Source organism: Oncorhynchus mykiss, chromosome 16 (assembly GCF_013265735.2).
Source record: "Oncorhynchus mykiss isolate Arlee chromosome 16, USDA_OmykA_1.1, whole genome shotgun sequence".
Taxonomy (NCBI): domain Eukaryota; kingdom Metazoa; phylum Chordata; class Actinopteri; order Salmoniformes; family Salmonidae; genus Oncorhynchus; species Oncorhynchus mykiss.
The window spans coordinates 47,046,146-47,062,826 of NC_048580.1; the positions used below are offsets into that span (position 1 = coordinate 47,046,146).

The 16,681-nt window shown below is 40.6% G+C and overlaps 1 protein-coding gene across 2 annotated transcripts; it reads left to right on the top strand.

The window, feature by feature from the left end:
• The first annotated feature begins 3,024 nt into the window (after window positions 1-3,024).
• Window positions 3,025-14,823, top strand: LOC110492785 (protein SET). 2 transcript variants are annotated; one of them, XM_021567265.2, is made up of 7 exons: window positions 3,025-4,387; window positions 4,557-4,634; window positions 4,736-4,847; window positions 10,020-10,174; window positions 10,477-10,553; window positions 11,771-11,940; window positions 12,689-14,823. In XM_021567265.2, the coding sequence occupies exons 1-7, from the start codon at window positions 3,500-3,502 to the stop codon at window positions 12,835-12,837; spliced, it is 1,629 nt and encodes a 542-aa protein (XP_021422940.2). In that variant the 5' UTR covers window positions 3,025-3,499; the 3' UTR covers window positions 12,838-14,823. The 2 variants fall into 2 exon arrangements, with proteins under 2 accessions (XP_021422940.2, XP_036801742.1); XM_036945847.1 differs by lacking the exon at window positions 4,557-4,634 and having other exon boundaries at window positions 3,040-3,283.
• Window positions 14,824-16,681: the final 1,858 nt, after the last annotated feature.

Sequence of the window (16,681 nt, forward strand, 5' to 3'; positions counted from 1 at the left end):
TTTTAAACACCACACTCCAAAAAGCAAGTTCTGCAGGCTCTAGTTTTGTCTAATCTTAATTATTGTCCAGTAGTGTGGTCCAGTGCTGCAAGGAAAGACCTAGTTAAGTTGCAGCTGGCCCAGAACAGAGTGGCAAGTCTTGCTCTTAATTGTGATCAGAGGGCTGATATAAATACTATGTATGCCAGTCTCTCTTGGCTAAGAGTCGAGTGCATTACTTATTTTTATAATAAACATGAATGTGTTAAATCCCAAATTGTTTACATGGTCAACTTACACACAGCTCTGACACACACACACTTATCCCACCAGACATGCCACCATGGGTCTTTTCACAGTCCCCAAATCCAGAACAAATTCAAGAAAGCGTACAGTATTATATAGAGCCCTTATTGCATGGAACTTCCTTCCATCTCATATTGCTCAAATAAAAACACAACCTGGTTTCAAAAAGCAGATAAACAACTCCTTCGCAGCACAACGCATCTCCCCTATTTGACCTAGATAGTTTGTGTGTATGCATTGATATGTAGGCTATGTGTGCCTTTAAAAAATGTTTTATGTAGTTCTGTCCTTGAGCTGTTGTCTATTGATGTTCTGTATTATGTCATGTTTCATGTTTTGTCTGGACTCCAGGAAGAGTAGCTGCTGCTTTTGCAACAGCTAATGGAGATCCTAATAAAATACCAATACATCCAGCCAACTTGACACTGTGGGAAGCATTGGAGTCAACATGGGCCAGCATCCCAGTGGAACGCATTCGGCACCTTGTAGAGTACATGCCCCGACGAATTGAGGCTGTTCTGAGGGAATACTCCGTGTATAATCGTCAGGTAAGAAATATGGATTAATGATTCCCCAATCAGGGGGGCAGAGAGCTGCAGTAAACCTGGATAAAGCATGTCAGCCATGTCGGCCTCAGTGGATTTTTTTATTTTTTACATCAGTCTTATGCAAGGCATCTAGTAACACATCACAGGTAGTAAATTGTTCAAATGAAAACAAAGATTCACTAGAACTTGACCGGTTAACTGCAGAGTCAGCTAGAGGCTGTGAGTGGGAAGAGCAGTCGATTGACTGACCAGGTTCAATTATTTGAGTTTCTTCAAAATAAAAGGCTGGTTAAAAGCATTACTTTTCCCATACTTCTCAGTAATGATGCCAGAGTCAGACAGACTTGCTTAGGCATGGTAAAGTTAGGGAAAATTTGTTTCATATTTTGGATATTCAGTTCTCTCTTATCAATAGCTATTGAACCAAGCATGCCACGACAATGAACATCCTATTTAATGAATCGGGGGATGTGTGTGAATTTTGTTTTATTCGGATTTCAATCTTTCAAAAACGTAATATTGGAATAGTGCATAGTGGAATCTGTGATACTGCTAAAGGACGAAGACTGGAAAAGAGAGAGGGAGAAACTTAGTGTGTCAGACACATACTCACAACCGTTCTTGTTCCCTTTCTCACTCACTCACACACACGTATGTGCAACAGTCCAGTGTTTAAGGGGAGCTTACCCGGTCAATTTTGGCCACTTTGTGCCTCCGTCTGTGGCGTTTGTGTCTGCGCATTAGCTGAGAAGAAGAGCTCTGCTCTGGGGAGCTGCTGAGTCTGAGACACAATACAATGTAATCTTTAATGGTCCATTATACTGAGACAATGGAAATTTGGTGACTTTTGCTGACACAGTACCCAGCCCAACATACACAAATAATCAAAGATATTGGCCACGTTCGAGAGGATCAAAGCCACAATGTATCAAGGGGAAATTGTGACTCACTGATCTACAAACAATAATGAGTGAAATGTGATATGATGAAAGAAGATTTGTAGATCAGAGAGTCGGCAGTCGCCTGCAGTCCTTTTGATGCTCTCGAACACATGGATTGGGTTCGAGAGCATCAAACAACATTTTATAGTCATCCAATGTCTGCCATGTTTTTGGATGACATGATGATGTCACTACTGCTTGGTTTACACTAGTTGCCACAGCCACCAAGTCATAATTGTGGTTAAACCCCGCCTATTCCTCTTCTTAAAATCTGATTTTTAAACCTTGACTCTAATCTTTACCACACTGCTAACCTTAAATTAAGACCAAAAAGATGTTTGTTTTCATACATTTTTACTATACTGCCAGGGTCTGCCTGTGGTTACTAGTGACAATTAGACCCCAGGTAACTAGCCCAGAGTCGCGCAGTAGTTTAAGGCAGTGCTAGAGGCTTCACTACTGACCCGGGTTCGATCCTGGGCTGTATCACCACCTGGCCGTGATCGGGAATCCCATTGGGCGGAGCGCAATTGGCCCAGCGTCGTCCAGGTTAGGGGAGGGTTTGGCCGGGGGGGCTTTACAAGTAGGCTGTCATTGTTTATAAGAATGTGTTCTTAAATGACTTGCCTAGTTAAATAAAGGTTAAAATAAAAACAACCTTGCTGCTCCCTAGTTGCCACAAATAAATAAATGCTGCCTATTTCTACAATTTCTCAATTAGATTTTAAATATAACCTTAATCCTATCCTTAACCACACTGCTAAATTAAGACCAAGAAGCTAGTTTATCTTTTCATAAATGTTTATAATATTGCCACTTTGACTTTACGGCTGTAGTAACTCGTTGAAACCTTGCTCCCTGTGCGCACTGAGTGCTAGTGCGCATGTGATGTTGGTCCATAGAAGGGCCATGAATTGTCATATGCTAACGTGAGTAGATTACCTTGAAAACAACAGTAGAATATCGCAGTCGCAGTCAGTTTTTGCATTACACCTCAACATATAAGGAAGTTGCATTATATATTCAAAATGCATATTTAGCAAAGTACATAACCAAGCCCACGAGTTTAAGAAAAAAAAATGTATAAAAAAAGGGGACTCGGGTGTCCGTGCTATCTAGCATTCGCATTCTTGGGACTAGTTGAAATGTAAAATGGTTAAGGGTTATGATATGGATATCCCAAGGATCCCGAATAGCACTGGTCTTATTATACCTCAGTGGGCTTCAAACGCTTAAACATTACCCCCGCTGTATCATTGGTGGAAAGCATTCGGCGCGGCGACCTCTAACCAATCAGCGAATTGTTTTCCTGTCCCGGAATGTAATAAATATCGCGGACGAAGAAATAGTGAGGGAAAGGACAAATAAGTAATTTCAGGACTGTGTGATTTATAAACCAATACATTATTCAATATAACGTTAATACTTTATTATGCACAACTATTGCTAAATTGATATCTAGCTTTTAAGAGAATGGGGCCGTGTTGTGATACGAAGGACACACGTAAGGTAAGCTAGCTCGCTTTAGGCCTCTAGCTAAATTTACGCGGAAAAGGAGGGCAAGTAGCTAGCCAAACTAGCTTGCTAACTGTTTATAGGAAATACTAGCTAGTAATTTGTGCAACGAACAAGTTAGCCAGTTACATCTAAGCAAGCAATTCCGCTACCCCCTAACTCATTTGTGGTGTATTGCTTTAGCTAGTAAGCTAGGGTTAATAGGCAAAAATGAGCGAAAAAAAGAGCTGCAGCAAAAAGTCTGCAGTCTCCGCACTGAAGAAACGATGTCCGTGCCCTGAACAGGCTGTTGAGGCCCCGCTTCCTAGTAAGTTAGCCAGAGTGGGCGACGACGTGTCCAGTGAATTAACATCGTATTCTCATGGAAACAAAAATAGAGAAGATGGCGATAAAGTATCAGCAAAGGAAGAGAAGAATGGAAATGACGAGCGTGGACTAGACGCTGATGCACAGGTCAGCGCCGCCGAGAGTGCACCAGTCTCTCGCGATCCAAAGAAAGTAGACACAGAGGAAAGTGCTGGAGATTGCCGACCCTCAACTTCAATGGGCCAGTCTGATTCGGCCGCAATAGCAGCCGCCAAGGCACTCGCTAGTTCCACAAAAGCAACAACAGATGAGGCGAAACAAACCTCCTGCTCCTCCAAAAAAGTTGTACATCATGAGAGACTGGGACACAAAGTTAAGCGTGGTGACCATGAGTCCTCAAACGAACGGGCAAAACCTGAAAGGGGTCTTCACACGCAGGCAGCAGCGGCAGACAGCTCTACTTCACTGTGTGGAGTTGACAGGGAGGATGCTGAGGACATGCCCGACGAGGACGACGACTTAATACCTGGATCATCCTCCACACCGAGTTCCTCATTCCCATCAGATAATGACGATGACGGGGAGTGCGCCATAGTATCAGTGAAGATGGCCCCAGAGATCCGACAATCATTGTCCCTTCTAGCACAGGTACAGATGAGGCTGGATACTCTGGAGAAGAAAGGTGCGTGGCTCCACCAGCGGTTAGAGCTGAAGATGAGCTGCCAGCGCCGTCCACACCTGGACCAGCGCAGCTCAATCACACAAGCCATCCCCGACTTCTGGATCACGGCAGTATCCTTTTGAATAATCCTACAAACGCACACAGTGACACACACACACACTTTTCCAGATGGCAACAAATTACTTCATGTGCCTGTGAATTATGTGCATAGACACTGTATATGTTGGTGAGTGTGTAGGTATGTCACATTTATTTTTCTCTTGACTCAAAGCTCAACAGTTGTTGAACCACCCTCATCTCTCTGCTCACATCGATGAAACCGATGAAGACGCTCTCAGTTACATGACCAACCTTGAAGTAATTAAATATTCCCAGTGAAAATGTAATGAATCTTTATATTCTTCAGAATAAATAACCTATTGCTCCCCTGAATTTAAAATGTCTTGTCTCCTACGTAGATTGAATCCTTCAAAAACAACAAGCTTGGCTACAGAATTGGGTTCCACTTCAGGCAGAACCCTTACTTCCAAAACGTCATCATAGTGAAGGAGCTCCACCTTGGAATGGGAGGTGAGTGACAGATCCAGTTCATATCTATCTTGCTTGTCCTCTCTTACGTAAACGGACCCGGCTGGTGCACAACAATTGAATATAAGGGCAAATTAAGTCACCATCTCTAAACAATAGAGACTTTAGGATGCAACATTTAGACATTGGACAGGTTAACACGGGAACAGGACTACCTTGGGATTCTGGCAGGAATGGGGGTCAAGTTTGGGACAGGACCGAGCAGGATCAATAGTCCACAGGGACTGGCAGTGCAGGAATTATTTACAGTTGAGGAACAAACAGTTATTTTTGTGTTGTAAGCAGTTTTAGGATGACATCGTTTTGAGTGTTTTTTTTCCCCTCTACCCCTCCTCACTATAGTAACACATGTTCTTCAGTCCTCAATCACTTTTTAAAATGTACAATTTCGGTATTTGTGACCGACTGGCTCGATTTGGTCTTGTGTAGCAAAATTTGAAATTGTATTTTTTACATTGGATAAAAGTAGAGACTCAGAGCTAGAAAATGGTATCATACACTACAGTTGAGGAACAATGGGAAAGTAATTCTGCTTTGAAAGTTGATAAACCTCACTTTTGAGAAAATGGCCTTTGAATGTTTTGGTACACCTACTGGAGAGCTCTTTGTCTACAACCATTCAGCATTGTTCACACACTCTTAAGCTTTAGCCACAGCCATCTCTTTAAGGGTTGAGCCGTGCTTTGTGTACAAACAGCAGTCAAGCACCCAACCTAACTGGTTAACTTTGGCTAGCTTGCTAGCTACTTCCAGACACAAATGCAAGAACAGCTCACTCTGACCATTTTACTCGCCCTTGCGGGGCTGGATATGCTGTGTTTGTTATCCAGAGCGTTGGTGACTGCAACAAGCTTCTGGCATCAAAATACTTTTTTCTTTTTTTCAACGTTTACTGACACCGGCCATTTTAAAAGGGTGAGCGTTTGTAAATTTGTCCGTTATTCTGCGCTCTGGCACACTCCGATGAGTGCTTGAAATCGGAGTAGATAGCCAGAGTGAATTTACCAGCTACGTCTATCAACGGCTGTCACGGTGACATGAACATTCTATTGAAGGACCAAAAAAAGCAGTAACCGATTAATCAGACCATTTTTATATATGTATTTGTAATAAGGACAATTACAACACTGAATGAACACTTTTTTTTATTATAACTTAATATAATATATAAATAAAGTCCATTTAGTCTCAAATAAATAATGAAACATGTTCAATTTGGTTTAAATAATGCAAAAACACAGAAGTTGGAGAAGTAAAAGTGTAATATGTGCCATGTAATAAAGCTATCGTTTAAGTTCCTTGCTCAGAACATGAGACCATATGACAGCTGGTGGTTCAAGATTCCCAGTTCTTCAATATTCCCAGTTGAGACGTTTTAGGTTGTGGTTATTATAGGAATTATGATGCGTCGACTATTTCTCTCTACTATTTGTATTTCATAAACACAGCAATACAAGCTTTTGCTTATTAATATGGTCAAATCCCGAAACTATCATTTCGAAAACAAAATGTTTATTCTTTCTGTGAAATATGGAACCGTTCCATATTTTATCAAACGGGTGGCAACCCTAAGTCTAAATATTGCTGTTACATTGCACAACCTTCAATATTATGTCATAATTACGTAAAATTCTGGCAAATTAGTTCATCGGGCCAGGCGGCCCAAACTGTTGCATCTACCCTGACTCTGCTTGCACTGAATGCAAGAGAAGTGACACAATTTCCCTAGTTAATATTTCCTGCTAACATTCATTTCTTTTAACTAAATATGCAGATAAAAAAATATGTACTTGTGTATTGATTTTAAGAAGGGCATTGATGTTTATGGCTAGGTACATTTGTGCTTTTCTCGATGATGAATTAATTATATGCAACGCAGGACAAGCTAGTTAACCTAATAATATCATCAACCATGTGTATTTTTTTTAATGAAGTTTAATGCTAGCAACTTACCTTGGCTCCTTGCAGCCACAAGGTCCTTTTGATGCTGCACTCGCGTAACAGGTGGTCAGCCTGCCACGCAGTTTCCTCGTGGATTGTAATGTAATCGGCCATAATCGGCGTCCAAAAAGCAGATTACCGATTGTTATGAACACTTGATATCGGCCCTAATTAAATCGGTCGACCTCTAGTTACTACCCAGCATGAATCTGCAGGTAGCTAACCAACCAGGTTAAATGTTAGCTGGCTAACATTAGACTATAACTAGCAAAGCAAAGGCTCTGAGATACAAATAATATTACTACACAGATCATACACGTAATGTGTATACGTGTATATCATACACGTAACGTGTAGCTAACTATACACCAACTTGAAATGAAAATGACTTTGACAAAATTAGGAATGTGTAATATCTGAAAATGTAGCTAGCTAGACTATCTTTGACGGATTCTTCTCCCGCTCTCTTGCGGATGCCATGGTTATCCTTAGTTTGTAATCCGGAGACAACTGTGTTCTCCATCTCCTTAGCTATCATACTCTAATTCCACTGATTTCAAAACTTGGTCCTCCAGAAAGTGGAGAGAAACTCTAATGCAGTTCTACTATGCGATATCTTAAAAAAAAAAATAAATAAAGAAGCTGTGTTAGACAGGATTACCTACACGTAAGTTTAATGCTAGCTAGCAAAGGTAAAAAATCTGTCCTTCTGCCCCTGAACAAGGCAGTTAACCCACTGTTCCTAGGCAGTCATTGAAAATAAGAATTTGTTCTTAACTGACTTGCCTAGTTAAATAAAAAAAAAACATACTGACCAGCTCAAATAGACAAAAGTGCGCTACATGGCAGACCAATCCGAACTCCTCTCTCGGCATGTCCAGCCAATCATGGCTAGCGGCAAGGTTACTGTCTTTCTGTGGCTAAATCAACTAGGCTCGTAATTAAAATATATATTTGTATTTACACATGGCATACAAATGTAAGGCACATGAAAGTTCACATGTTCCAGAAGGCATTTCTGCCTTTTGATAAATAAATCAAAATGTACGTTCAAATGGCTCTCCTGTGAAGTATAGACTCGTGACATATGCCTAATATACTGAAACGAGAACCAATAGTGATGCAGTCACTTTCCTCAACTTTGAGCCAGGCGAGACTGGTATGCATGTTACTGACACTTTCCCTCCATGTACATCTAAGTGCAATATGTGCTGCATTGTACTGGACCAACTGACATTCATCGATGTCTTTTGCCGCACATTTCCTTTGAATTACACAGCTGGGCAGTAGTCCAGGTTTGACGAAACTAGGGCCCGTACGACCTGTCTGGTCGACTAGAATGTCAAGAAGGCAGAGCGACGCCCTATCATGGACAGACCTCTTCCCATTTTAGCAACCATTTGAATCTATATGTTTTGACCATGACAGCTTGCTATCTAGGGTTACACCCAGTAGTTTAGTCTCCTCAACTTGCTCAATAGCCACATTATTCAATAATAGATCTAAACGAGGTTGAGTGAGGGATTTGTCCCAAAAATGATGCTATAAATTTGAGATATTTAGCACCAGCCTATTGCTAGTTACCCATTCTAAAATTGACTGGAGCTCTATGTTAAGTGTCTATTTAATTTACTGTTGCTGCCAACGTGTTTTCGGTAAGTCATCAGCGTACATAGGCACACAGGCTTTATTCAAGGTCAGTGGAAGGTCATTTGTTAAAACAGAAAACAATAATGGCCCTAGACCAGTGGTGGAAAAAGTATCACATTTTCATACTTGAGTAGAAGTAAAGATGCCTTTTTAAAAGAAAATAACTCCAGTAAAAGTGAGTTACGAAGTAAAATACTACTTCAGTAAAAGTCTAAAAGTATTTGGTTTTAAATGTACTTAAGTATCAAAAGAAAGTATATATCATTTAAAGTATCTTATATTATGCAAACCAGACACAATTTTCTTGTTTTTAAAATGTATAGATAGTCAGGGGCACAGTTCAATATTCAGACATAAAATACAAACAAAGCATGTGTGTTTAGTGAGTCTGCCAGATCAGCGGCAGTAGGGATGACCAGGGATGTTCTCTTCATAAGTGTGTGAATTAGACCATTTTTCTGTCCTGCTAAGCATTCAAAGTGTAACGAGTACTTTTGGGTGTCGGGGGAAATGTTGAGCGTAAAACGTATACCATTTTCTTTATGAATGTAGTAAAGTAAAAGTTGTCAAACATATATAAATAGTAAAGTATAGATTCCCCAAAAAACAACTTAAGTAGTACTTTAAAGTGTTTTTACTTTAGTACTTTACACCACTGCCCTAGCCGGCTGCAGTGCAGTACACCACACTCAACTGAATTTGCATGAGAGAGGCTTCCATTAACAATAACCCTCTGTTCTATTCGAGGGGTAACTCTCAAACCATAGTAAGGCAGAGGATGCAAATCCATAACACCGACATTTCTTCAGCAATGGTTTATGATCAATGACATCAAAAGCTGCATGGAGTCTAACAAAACAGCTTCAATCTTCTTACTATCAATTTCTTTCAGCCAATAATCAGTCATTTGTGTCAGTCCCGAGCATGTAGTGCCCTTCGCCAAAAGCGTGCTGAAAGTCTCTTAATTTGTTTTCTGTAAAATAACTTTATTTGATCAAACACCATTTCTCCCCCACCCCCCCAAAAAGTTTGATTGGTCGGCTGTTTGAACCATTAAAGGGCGCTCTGCTATTTTTGCGTAGTGAAATGATCTTTGCCTTGTTCGGCACACACCGTCTTCTAGGCTGAAATTGAAGATGTCAGTATTCACAATGTATTCTGCTACCAACCTCAGCAATTGACCATCCAGGTTGTCGGTACCAAGTGGTTTGTCCTTATTTATAGATTGCAAAAAAAAAATGAATCCGCTGGGCAAGCAATGGAGAGTAGCTACCAGCGAGCGAACAGCTCTCGTGTCTTGTGAGGGGCCATTGCTATGAAAACACACTCAGCAGGGAGTGACAGACGAGTTATTTCTGCATGTTAAAAGGAGCACGGGACTGGAGTAATTTTATATGGGGACAGGAAAGTTGTCGAGGTCATGGAACTGTTGTGGGACACCGACAGTATGGGGAAAATATTGACAGGACAAGACTCCCATGTCAACGCAGGTGTAATCTGGGTTTAGGTGTAAATGAGGCCAATAATGACAATATCCTTCCCCTGTTTCATGTCCTCTTACAGGAACTCCAGTGTCTTTCTCCGACCCCATCCTGTGGTACCGCGGGCAGAATCTGACGCTCCACAGTGAACCCAGGAGATCGGGTCGTGGCATCTACCAGACCTTCTTCAGCTGGTTCAGCGACCACACCAGCCCTGGCCGGGACGATATAGCACAGGTAACAAACAGCATGCTCACTGCTTGGCACAGGTTGTGAGCTGGTGCACAGTCTGACATGCATGAAGTAATCCAGCAAACACATTCAACATTTTAGTCAGCAGATTTTTCACCTAGTCGGCTCAGTGAATCCAACCAGCGAACTTTCGGTTACTGGCCCAATGCTCTTAGCCGCTAGGCTATTTGCCACCCATTGCACAGTTCCACTGGTGACCACACGACTGCCATTATTTTAGGCTCTGACACTCAATGTTACTCCACTATTCCAACACACTGTTCTGTTTGTTCCGTGTCAATCTATAGATACTGAAGGATGACCTTTTCAGAAACCCTCTGAGATACTACCTGACTCCACTGTGGGTACTCAGGCAGAATGGCAGGTAAGCTTCCCAACAACTCCTCTTCTTGTGGAACTAAGTTCAATAAGGACTGTTCCATCTCCATGATACTATTACCATGCTATTACCACTTTAATATGTGCTGTAATGTCGCCTAAAATGATACCAAACACTTTTATTAGAAAGCATTTTGTGTATAAACAAAAACAGGACATGTCAGGTCTATTGATTGTCCTAACTATCACAACTAGGGATGCAAATTTCCGTCAATTTTGCTGCCGACTAACCGATCCCCATTATCTGGTCAACAAACTGTTACATTTTTTCCAAACAGTAAAATTACTGACCAACATAAAATACTATGCATGCATACCACTAGGCTAGATGCATAGAAGGAATAGGCATTTTTCATTAAGAGCTTAATGGAAACAGGCAAAATAGCAAACCTATCATCTTCGTCAAAAGGCCTATTATTGAACATGCACTTCCTGTAATGAAGCAGCTAATAAAACACAATTTTCAAACTTTCACTAGAATGTAAGTCGCAGTAAAACACAGTTCTTAACAGCACACCTGATGTGAGCGGTTCCATATGACAGAGATCAACATCTCTGTTAGAAACATGGAAAGAGAGGGAATCCAATAGCAACAACTATGATGGGTTGCTAATATGACTGGGATGGTGCCTTTGGCTTCTGGACAACGAAAGAAAGTTGACATGAAAACCAATAGAACAGGAGAGAAATGCTGGTTAATGGCATGAGGAAATCTTAATAAAAGAATTGCCTCCATGTTTCTATGGATGGATTTTGGCAAGGCTTCTTTGAAGCAAATTAAGACATGCCTCATTATTTGAAGTAAAGTAATATTTTCAGGTTTCAAACAATTATACTGCATCAAGCTCATATTGCAAAGTGGTGGGTGATGCGCTGATAGGCTGCCTACCGTTTACTTTATATGTGGCCTAGTGGTTAGAGCGTTGGACTAGTAACCGGAAGGTTGCAAGTTCAAACCCCCGAAATAAAGGTAAAATAAAATATGCACTCGAATGGTGAATGAGAGGCAAACTTGATGAGATTGAGAAATAAAAGTGGCTATTTTTAATCGTGGTGATCAAAACCGTTTAACAGGCGAATGCTTTTAGAATTGTTATTTGTTGTGCAATGACTGGGCTGACAAAAGCACTTCACTCCAGTACCAGCTTTTTGTAGAGCTACTCTCGCGCTGTTAACATCCCTGACCACATCTGGTTCCAACAGCACCAGTGGGCCCAAGCCAGCTGACAACAGCAACAGGGATGATTGTGTGGTGATCTCTGACTCGGATGATGACGAAGACCAGGCTGAAGAGCAGGCTAATCCTGGACGAGGTCATAGCAGGGAAGAGGAGGATGAAGATGAGGACGAGGTGCATGGGGGTCAAGATGCAGGTTAGAGAAGACTAATGGACCTCATTCTAGTGCTTTAGGGCCACACTGTCTGCTGGTTTACCTCTACCTCCTGAGAAATGTGTATAAGTGTATAGCAAGATGTCCCTGTAAGAGTAAGCAGGTGAAACTGAATAGACAGCGGATATGTCCTGAGAATCAGATGAAAAAGCCCACAGGAGGATGGTGACGGAGAGGTGGTGAGACGGTAAGACATTTTCCACAAACGGAAATGTTATACGAGAACCACATAGCATGTGGAAGTTTGTTGGCTCTGCTGGTCAGCTTTGCAGCTCAGTTCAGAACATGAAGTCATTGTTTGGATGAAAGTCTATTTATTTCAATGGTTCAGGAAGTCTGATTTTTACATGCAAACTCAGCAGCTTATTCACACTGATCTGCCAAATCCAGTAGACCCAAAGACTGTTCGTACATTTAAATAAGGGGTATTTGTACAGTCATTGGAAGTTATTTTTTTAATGTTTACTGTGTTAAGGTGTGCTTTGTTTATACATTTTGGTTACCTGATACTTCAATCCACCACTTACTGTTTTTACCATTCTCACACATTTTATTGCCGGGGGAACTAAAATCAACAGTTTTGACCAATTGTACCACATAATTATATTCCTACTCCTTCTCAATATTCACCATAATCCATTGTTAAATCCCTGTTTATATCCCGTGCCAATCACTCCATTTGCTCAGTGGGAAACCCATTATAAAAGGTCTGATCATCTCCATTCTCCAGTGTCTGATGACAGCGGCCAGGAGGCCAGAGAGGATGAGGACTCATACGGAGAGAAGGATGAAGAGGTGGATGAATCACGAGGTCGCGAGGTTCGAGACCAAGATGACGAGGAGGATATTGAGGTGGACGAAGAAGCGGACGAGTGCTAAGATTGTTCATTTTTCCCAGTTTCCTTTTTTCTTATTATGCACAAAATCTAAATTATTAATACATTCTAAGTTCCTCATTGCCTTTTTAAAATTAGGGCAAATTAAAAAAGCAGAGACACAATGTTTTGACCTCCTGGTCAGTCCACCTTTTGAGTACTTTAACTTGGTGAAAAAAATACCTTGTTTCACCTTTAACATTCTGTCATAAAGAGCACATGTTAAAAAACATGTTTTCCCATTTCAAGACTATAGCAGGTGCCTGTTAAGTGACAAGTAAAGTAACAGGGTTGACGATGTTCTTAAATTAGCCATAAAATCCCTCTTAACAGGGAAAATGGAAGCATGTCCTGTGCAACAGGGAGGGGCAATTTGAATGCGAGCTTCACCTCAGAAAATGAAATTGCCAAAACATTTTCTAGAGTGTCAACCCTGTTACCCATAGATAGACATGTTATTCTCAACCCGTATAGTTTTCCACCACAAAACTCTAGAAAATTGCCAAAAAGAGTCGAACCAGCTCACCTGCATTTGTGCACAATTTCTACTTAAAATATCAAAGGGCTGCAAAGGGCACTCATTTCGTCGAATGTTTTGATTTCTGTTTAAAATTTAGATCCCAGTAATAAAGAATCTAAGGAGCCATGCCTATCTTAATTCTGTAACATAAAAGGTATTCGTTCTTGAGTCATTCACTCTAGTTGATAGGGCTACTCAGCACAAAATGGAAAGAAAATCATATTAAATGAGATTTGAGACTGCGAAAATTTGAGAGCATCTCTTGTTGCAAGTAATTCTATAAAACAATCCTAGATATTTTACTGACCGGTATCAGTGATCATGTCTTGAACTTTTCCTATTGTAAATCTGATCTTTGTCGAAGTAAATAGGTGATTTTATTTTTTTGTTGGTGGGTTGTAATAATTTACAAAACATTGTCTCGGATGCACTTCATACTGAACCAAATCTTGTTCTCAGGGATGACCTAGTCGTGGGTGTTTTCATGAAAGGAAACTGATTTATTTTAGGGACCGTATAAGGTTTTCTTACACACCTGGCATTGTTTGGGTGTATCTGTGTAAAAATAAGTTTATTCTACAGTAGTTTGTTAGTTTAAGGTAAATATAGGTAATGTGTCACCAGTGTTTTTGCCTTTTCTATCATAAACTTAGTGTGTAGCTCTACACCCATATTCCCATGTTTATCATAAACTTAGTGTGTAGCTCTACACCCATATTCCCATATTTTCTAGTCAGTGTATTCATTTAAGTCATTTTCAAGTTGGAATCCTGCATGGCGACACAGCCACGTCCGTTTGCGATATTGCGACAAAGAAGTTACTGCAAATAACACTTTTCCCCCTCTGATGTCATTGCAAAGCGCGATTGAAGAGCACAATATGTACTGCAATGCTTTACTGCTCCTCAGCCAGTGGCGCTGTTTCCCGCTACTCTGGATTCCATCTTTAAATATATTTTAACAAATTGATTGAGATGTGTGAAGTCCAACATTTTGACATGAATTGTAATATTTTGAGCTTGTTGCATTGTTTTCGTCTTTTAGAAACTGGCATCATCACAAGTTGTTTTTGCAATAAGTAAAGTTAAGTCATGATGATGTTTGAATGGTGTGCTGTCCAGAGAGAATATTTGCATTGATGAGTGGTCTGACGAAGTAGTGTAACTGTAGCCACGGGTTGCTCTTAAACTACTGTAACAATACTAGTGCTTTTATGTTATTTCTTTTCCACACAGACGGATGGCATTGGCATGTACATATTTAGAGTTAACCTTTTGTGCAGAGTTCAGATCTGTTAAGCTTAAATCGTTATCTGTAACCATCTGGAATTTGAAATATAGTGTACAATAACAGAAAGTTATATTTTGTGTGCTGAATTTTATAGTATGCTGTAGTTTTGAAGAAAATGTTTGTTAGTTTTTTAAGATGTCCACATTTTGAATCAGACTTAATTAAATAGCAAGTTATTTATTTTTGCTTACTGTTTTTAATTGTTTAAATGTTGATATTAGAAATTGTTAGGGTGACACAATCATAGCCTGTACTAGCCATACTTAACTGGTAGACTGTGATCTGGGCCCAGAACGGGGTCAATATGGGTCCCAACTTTTTAGGAACTCAGTCCAGTTCCACTTACTGCTGTTGAGTTATTATAGAATGCACACGGTGCAATTTCAGAATTTGGTATTGAAATGGCAGTTTTCCTCTGTCATTCACTGATAGACCTTTAGAGAGCTATTTATGTGTGAAAATTCCAGTTTATCATGGTGCTGATTCCAGTCTGGTAGGTAAGTTAGGTTGTAGTTATCATGGCCAGGTATTGTGCCCATGGGCCTCGACCCTCCCCCCAATTTGATTTTGTTGATGGCAAATGGCAATGTGTAGAATTGCAGGAATTTAGCTAAAAATTGTAATTTTTATATCTACCAACAAGTGGGGTTTGAACAGTTTGGGTTAAATAGGTTGCTCGGTGGGGGTTACTATGATAAATTACAATATTCCTCTGGACCTTTGCCACCTAGGAACTTTGTGACCAGACCTCAAATAGTTGACTACCTATGAAAGTTGTTTGGGACATGCCATGTTCTGGATGGAATATATTGCCAAACCAGAAGATGGCAGTATACAAAAGCAAGGATAATTGGTATCGCTACTCTGAACTGCTTTTGTAACACAAATGATGGGTACAGTCAATTTGGTACAAATTATTGAACAAATGGTACTTTGACTTGGAAACAAAGGCCTACTGTGTATCCATGGTAACTGCATCCCTGAGCTTACCTTTCTTTGCCCAATGATTAAGTATGTTTAATACAGTGGATCTCAGCATGAAAGAGGTTGATACGCAAGATGAGATACTCTAATGACAACTGACTTTGACATTATGACAGCAAAGACATTGTATCCACGATATGTTTAGGTTGGCCAATTCTTATGTGAACAGGCAAAGGGGCTTGGAAGACACCAAACATTATCGGTGTATAATTTATGGTTTAGATGTCAACCTGTATCCCAGTTCAGATATGACACAGGTGCCAGCCAGTATGTGATATAATTTAGAAATGTGGATTTACATGCTAGCTCTTGGCTCTGAAAATAGCCTCAAGGTGGACATTTTTGGACAGGCCCGGACAAAGGAGCAGCGGCAATGGTACACTTAAACCCTTGATTCCTTTTTTAATGCACAATTCTAAATATTCAACTAGCAAAAACCTGTCCTGTTAGCTCCAGAACATACGAGACATGCCATCTAGGAGAGGCACTTACTAATAGCTCTGGAAAAAACAGCATACAGACGCCATCAAATGATCACACAACGACAAACACTTTCTCAGCCTCATCTTGTTTCAGCTCTGCCCACTTGTATTCAGACCAGTGGATTACTGTACCACCCCATGGGCTCTAGTGCAAAAACCACATATGCTTTTCTGTGTACGATTTAATTATGGAGGTGGTTTCCACAATATTGATCATGGTAAACAGACATACGGAATGCAGACAACCATGTTATCCAGAGACGTGTTGGAGCTTGTGGTTGCAGCACCTTAGGTTAAGACTTTGTTTCATAATGAGTGACAGAAGATAAAGCTTTGTTGGATTCCAGCTGGGGTCAAGTCAATGTGATTACACACTGTTAGATACAGTAAGTCTGACGTCTACCTTCTGGTTTTATCAGGAACGTTACTGAACTCATCAGGCACTTGTAGTGAGCCTTGTCCAAAGACGACCCCCAGCATGTGTGACGGGATAGGCTCAACCATGATCCGTAAATCATCTTTGCATCTTAGTACAACATGGTGCCCGGGAAATACCAGCTACTTGACAATGT

Coding starts and splice junctions, on each gene's coding strand:
- LOC110492785 (XM_021567265.2), top strand. CDS start 3,500: ATGAGCGAAAAAAAGAGCTGCAGCAAAAAGTCTGCAGTCTCCGCACTG. Junction 4,388..4,556: donor CCGACTTCTGGATCACGGCA/GTATCCTTTTGA, acceptor AAAGCTCAACAG/TTGTTGAACCACCCTCATCT. Junction 10,554..11,770: donor GTACTCAGGCAGAATGGCAG/GTAAGCTTCCCA, acceptor TGGTTCCAACAG/CACCAGTGGGCCCAAGCCAG.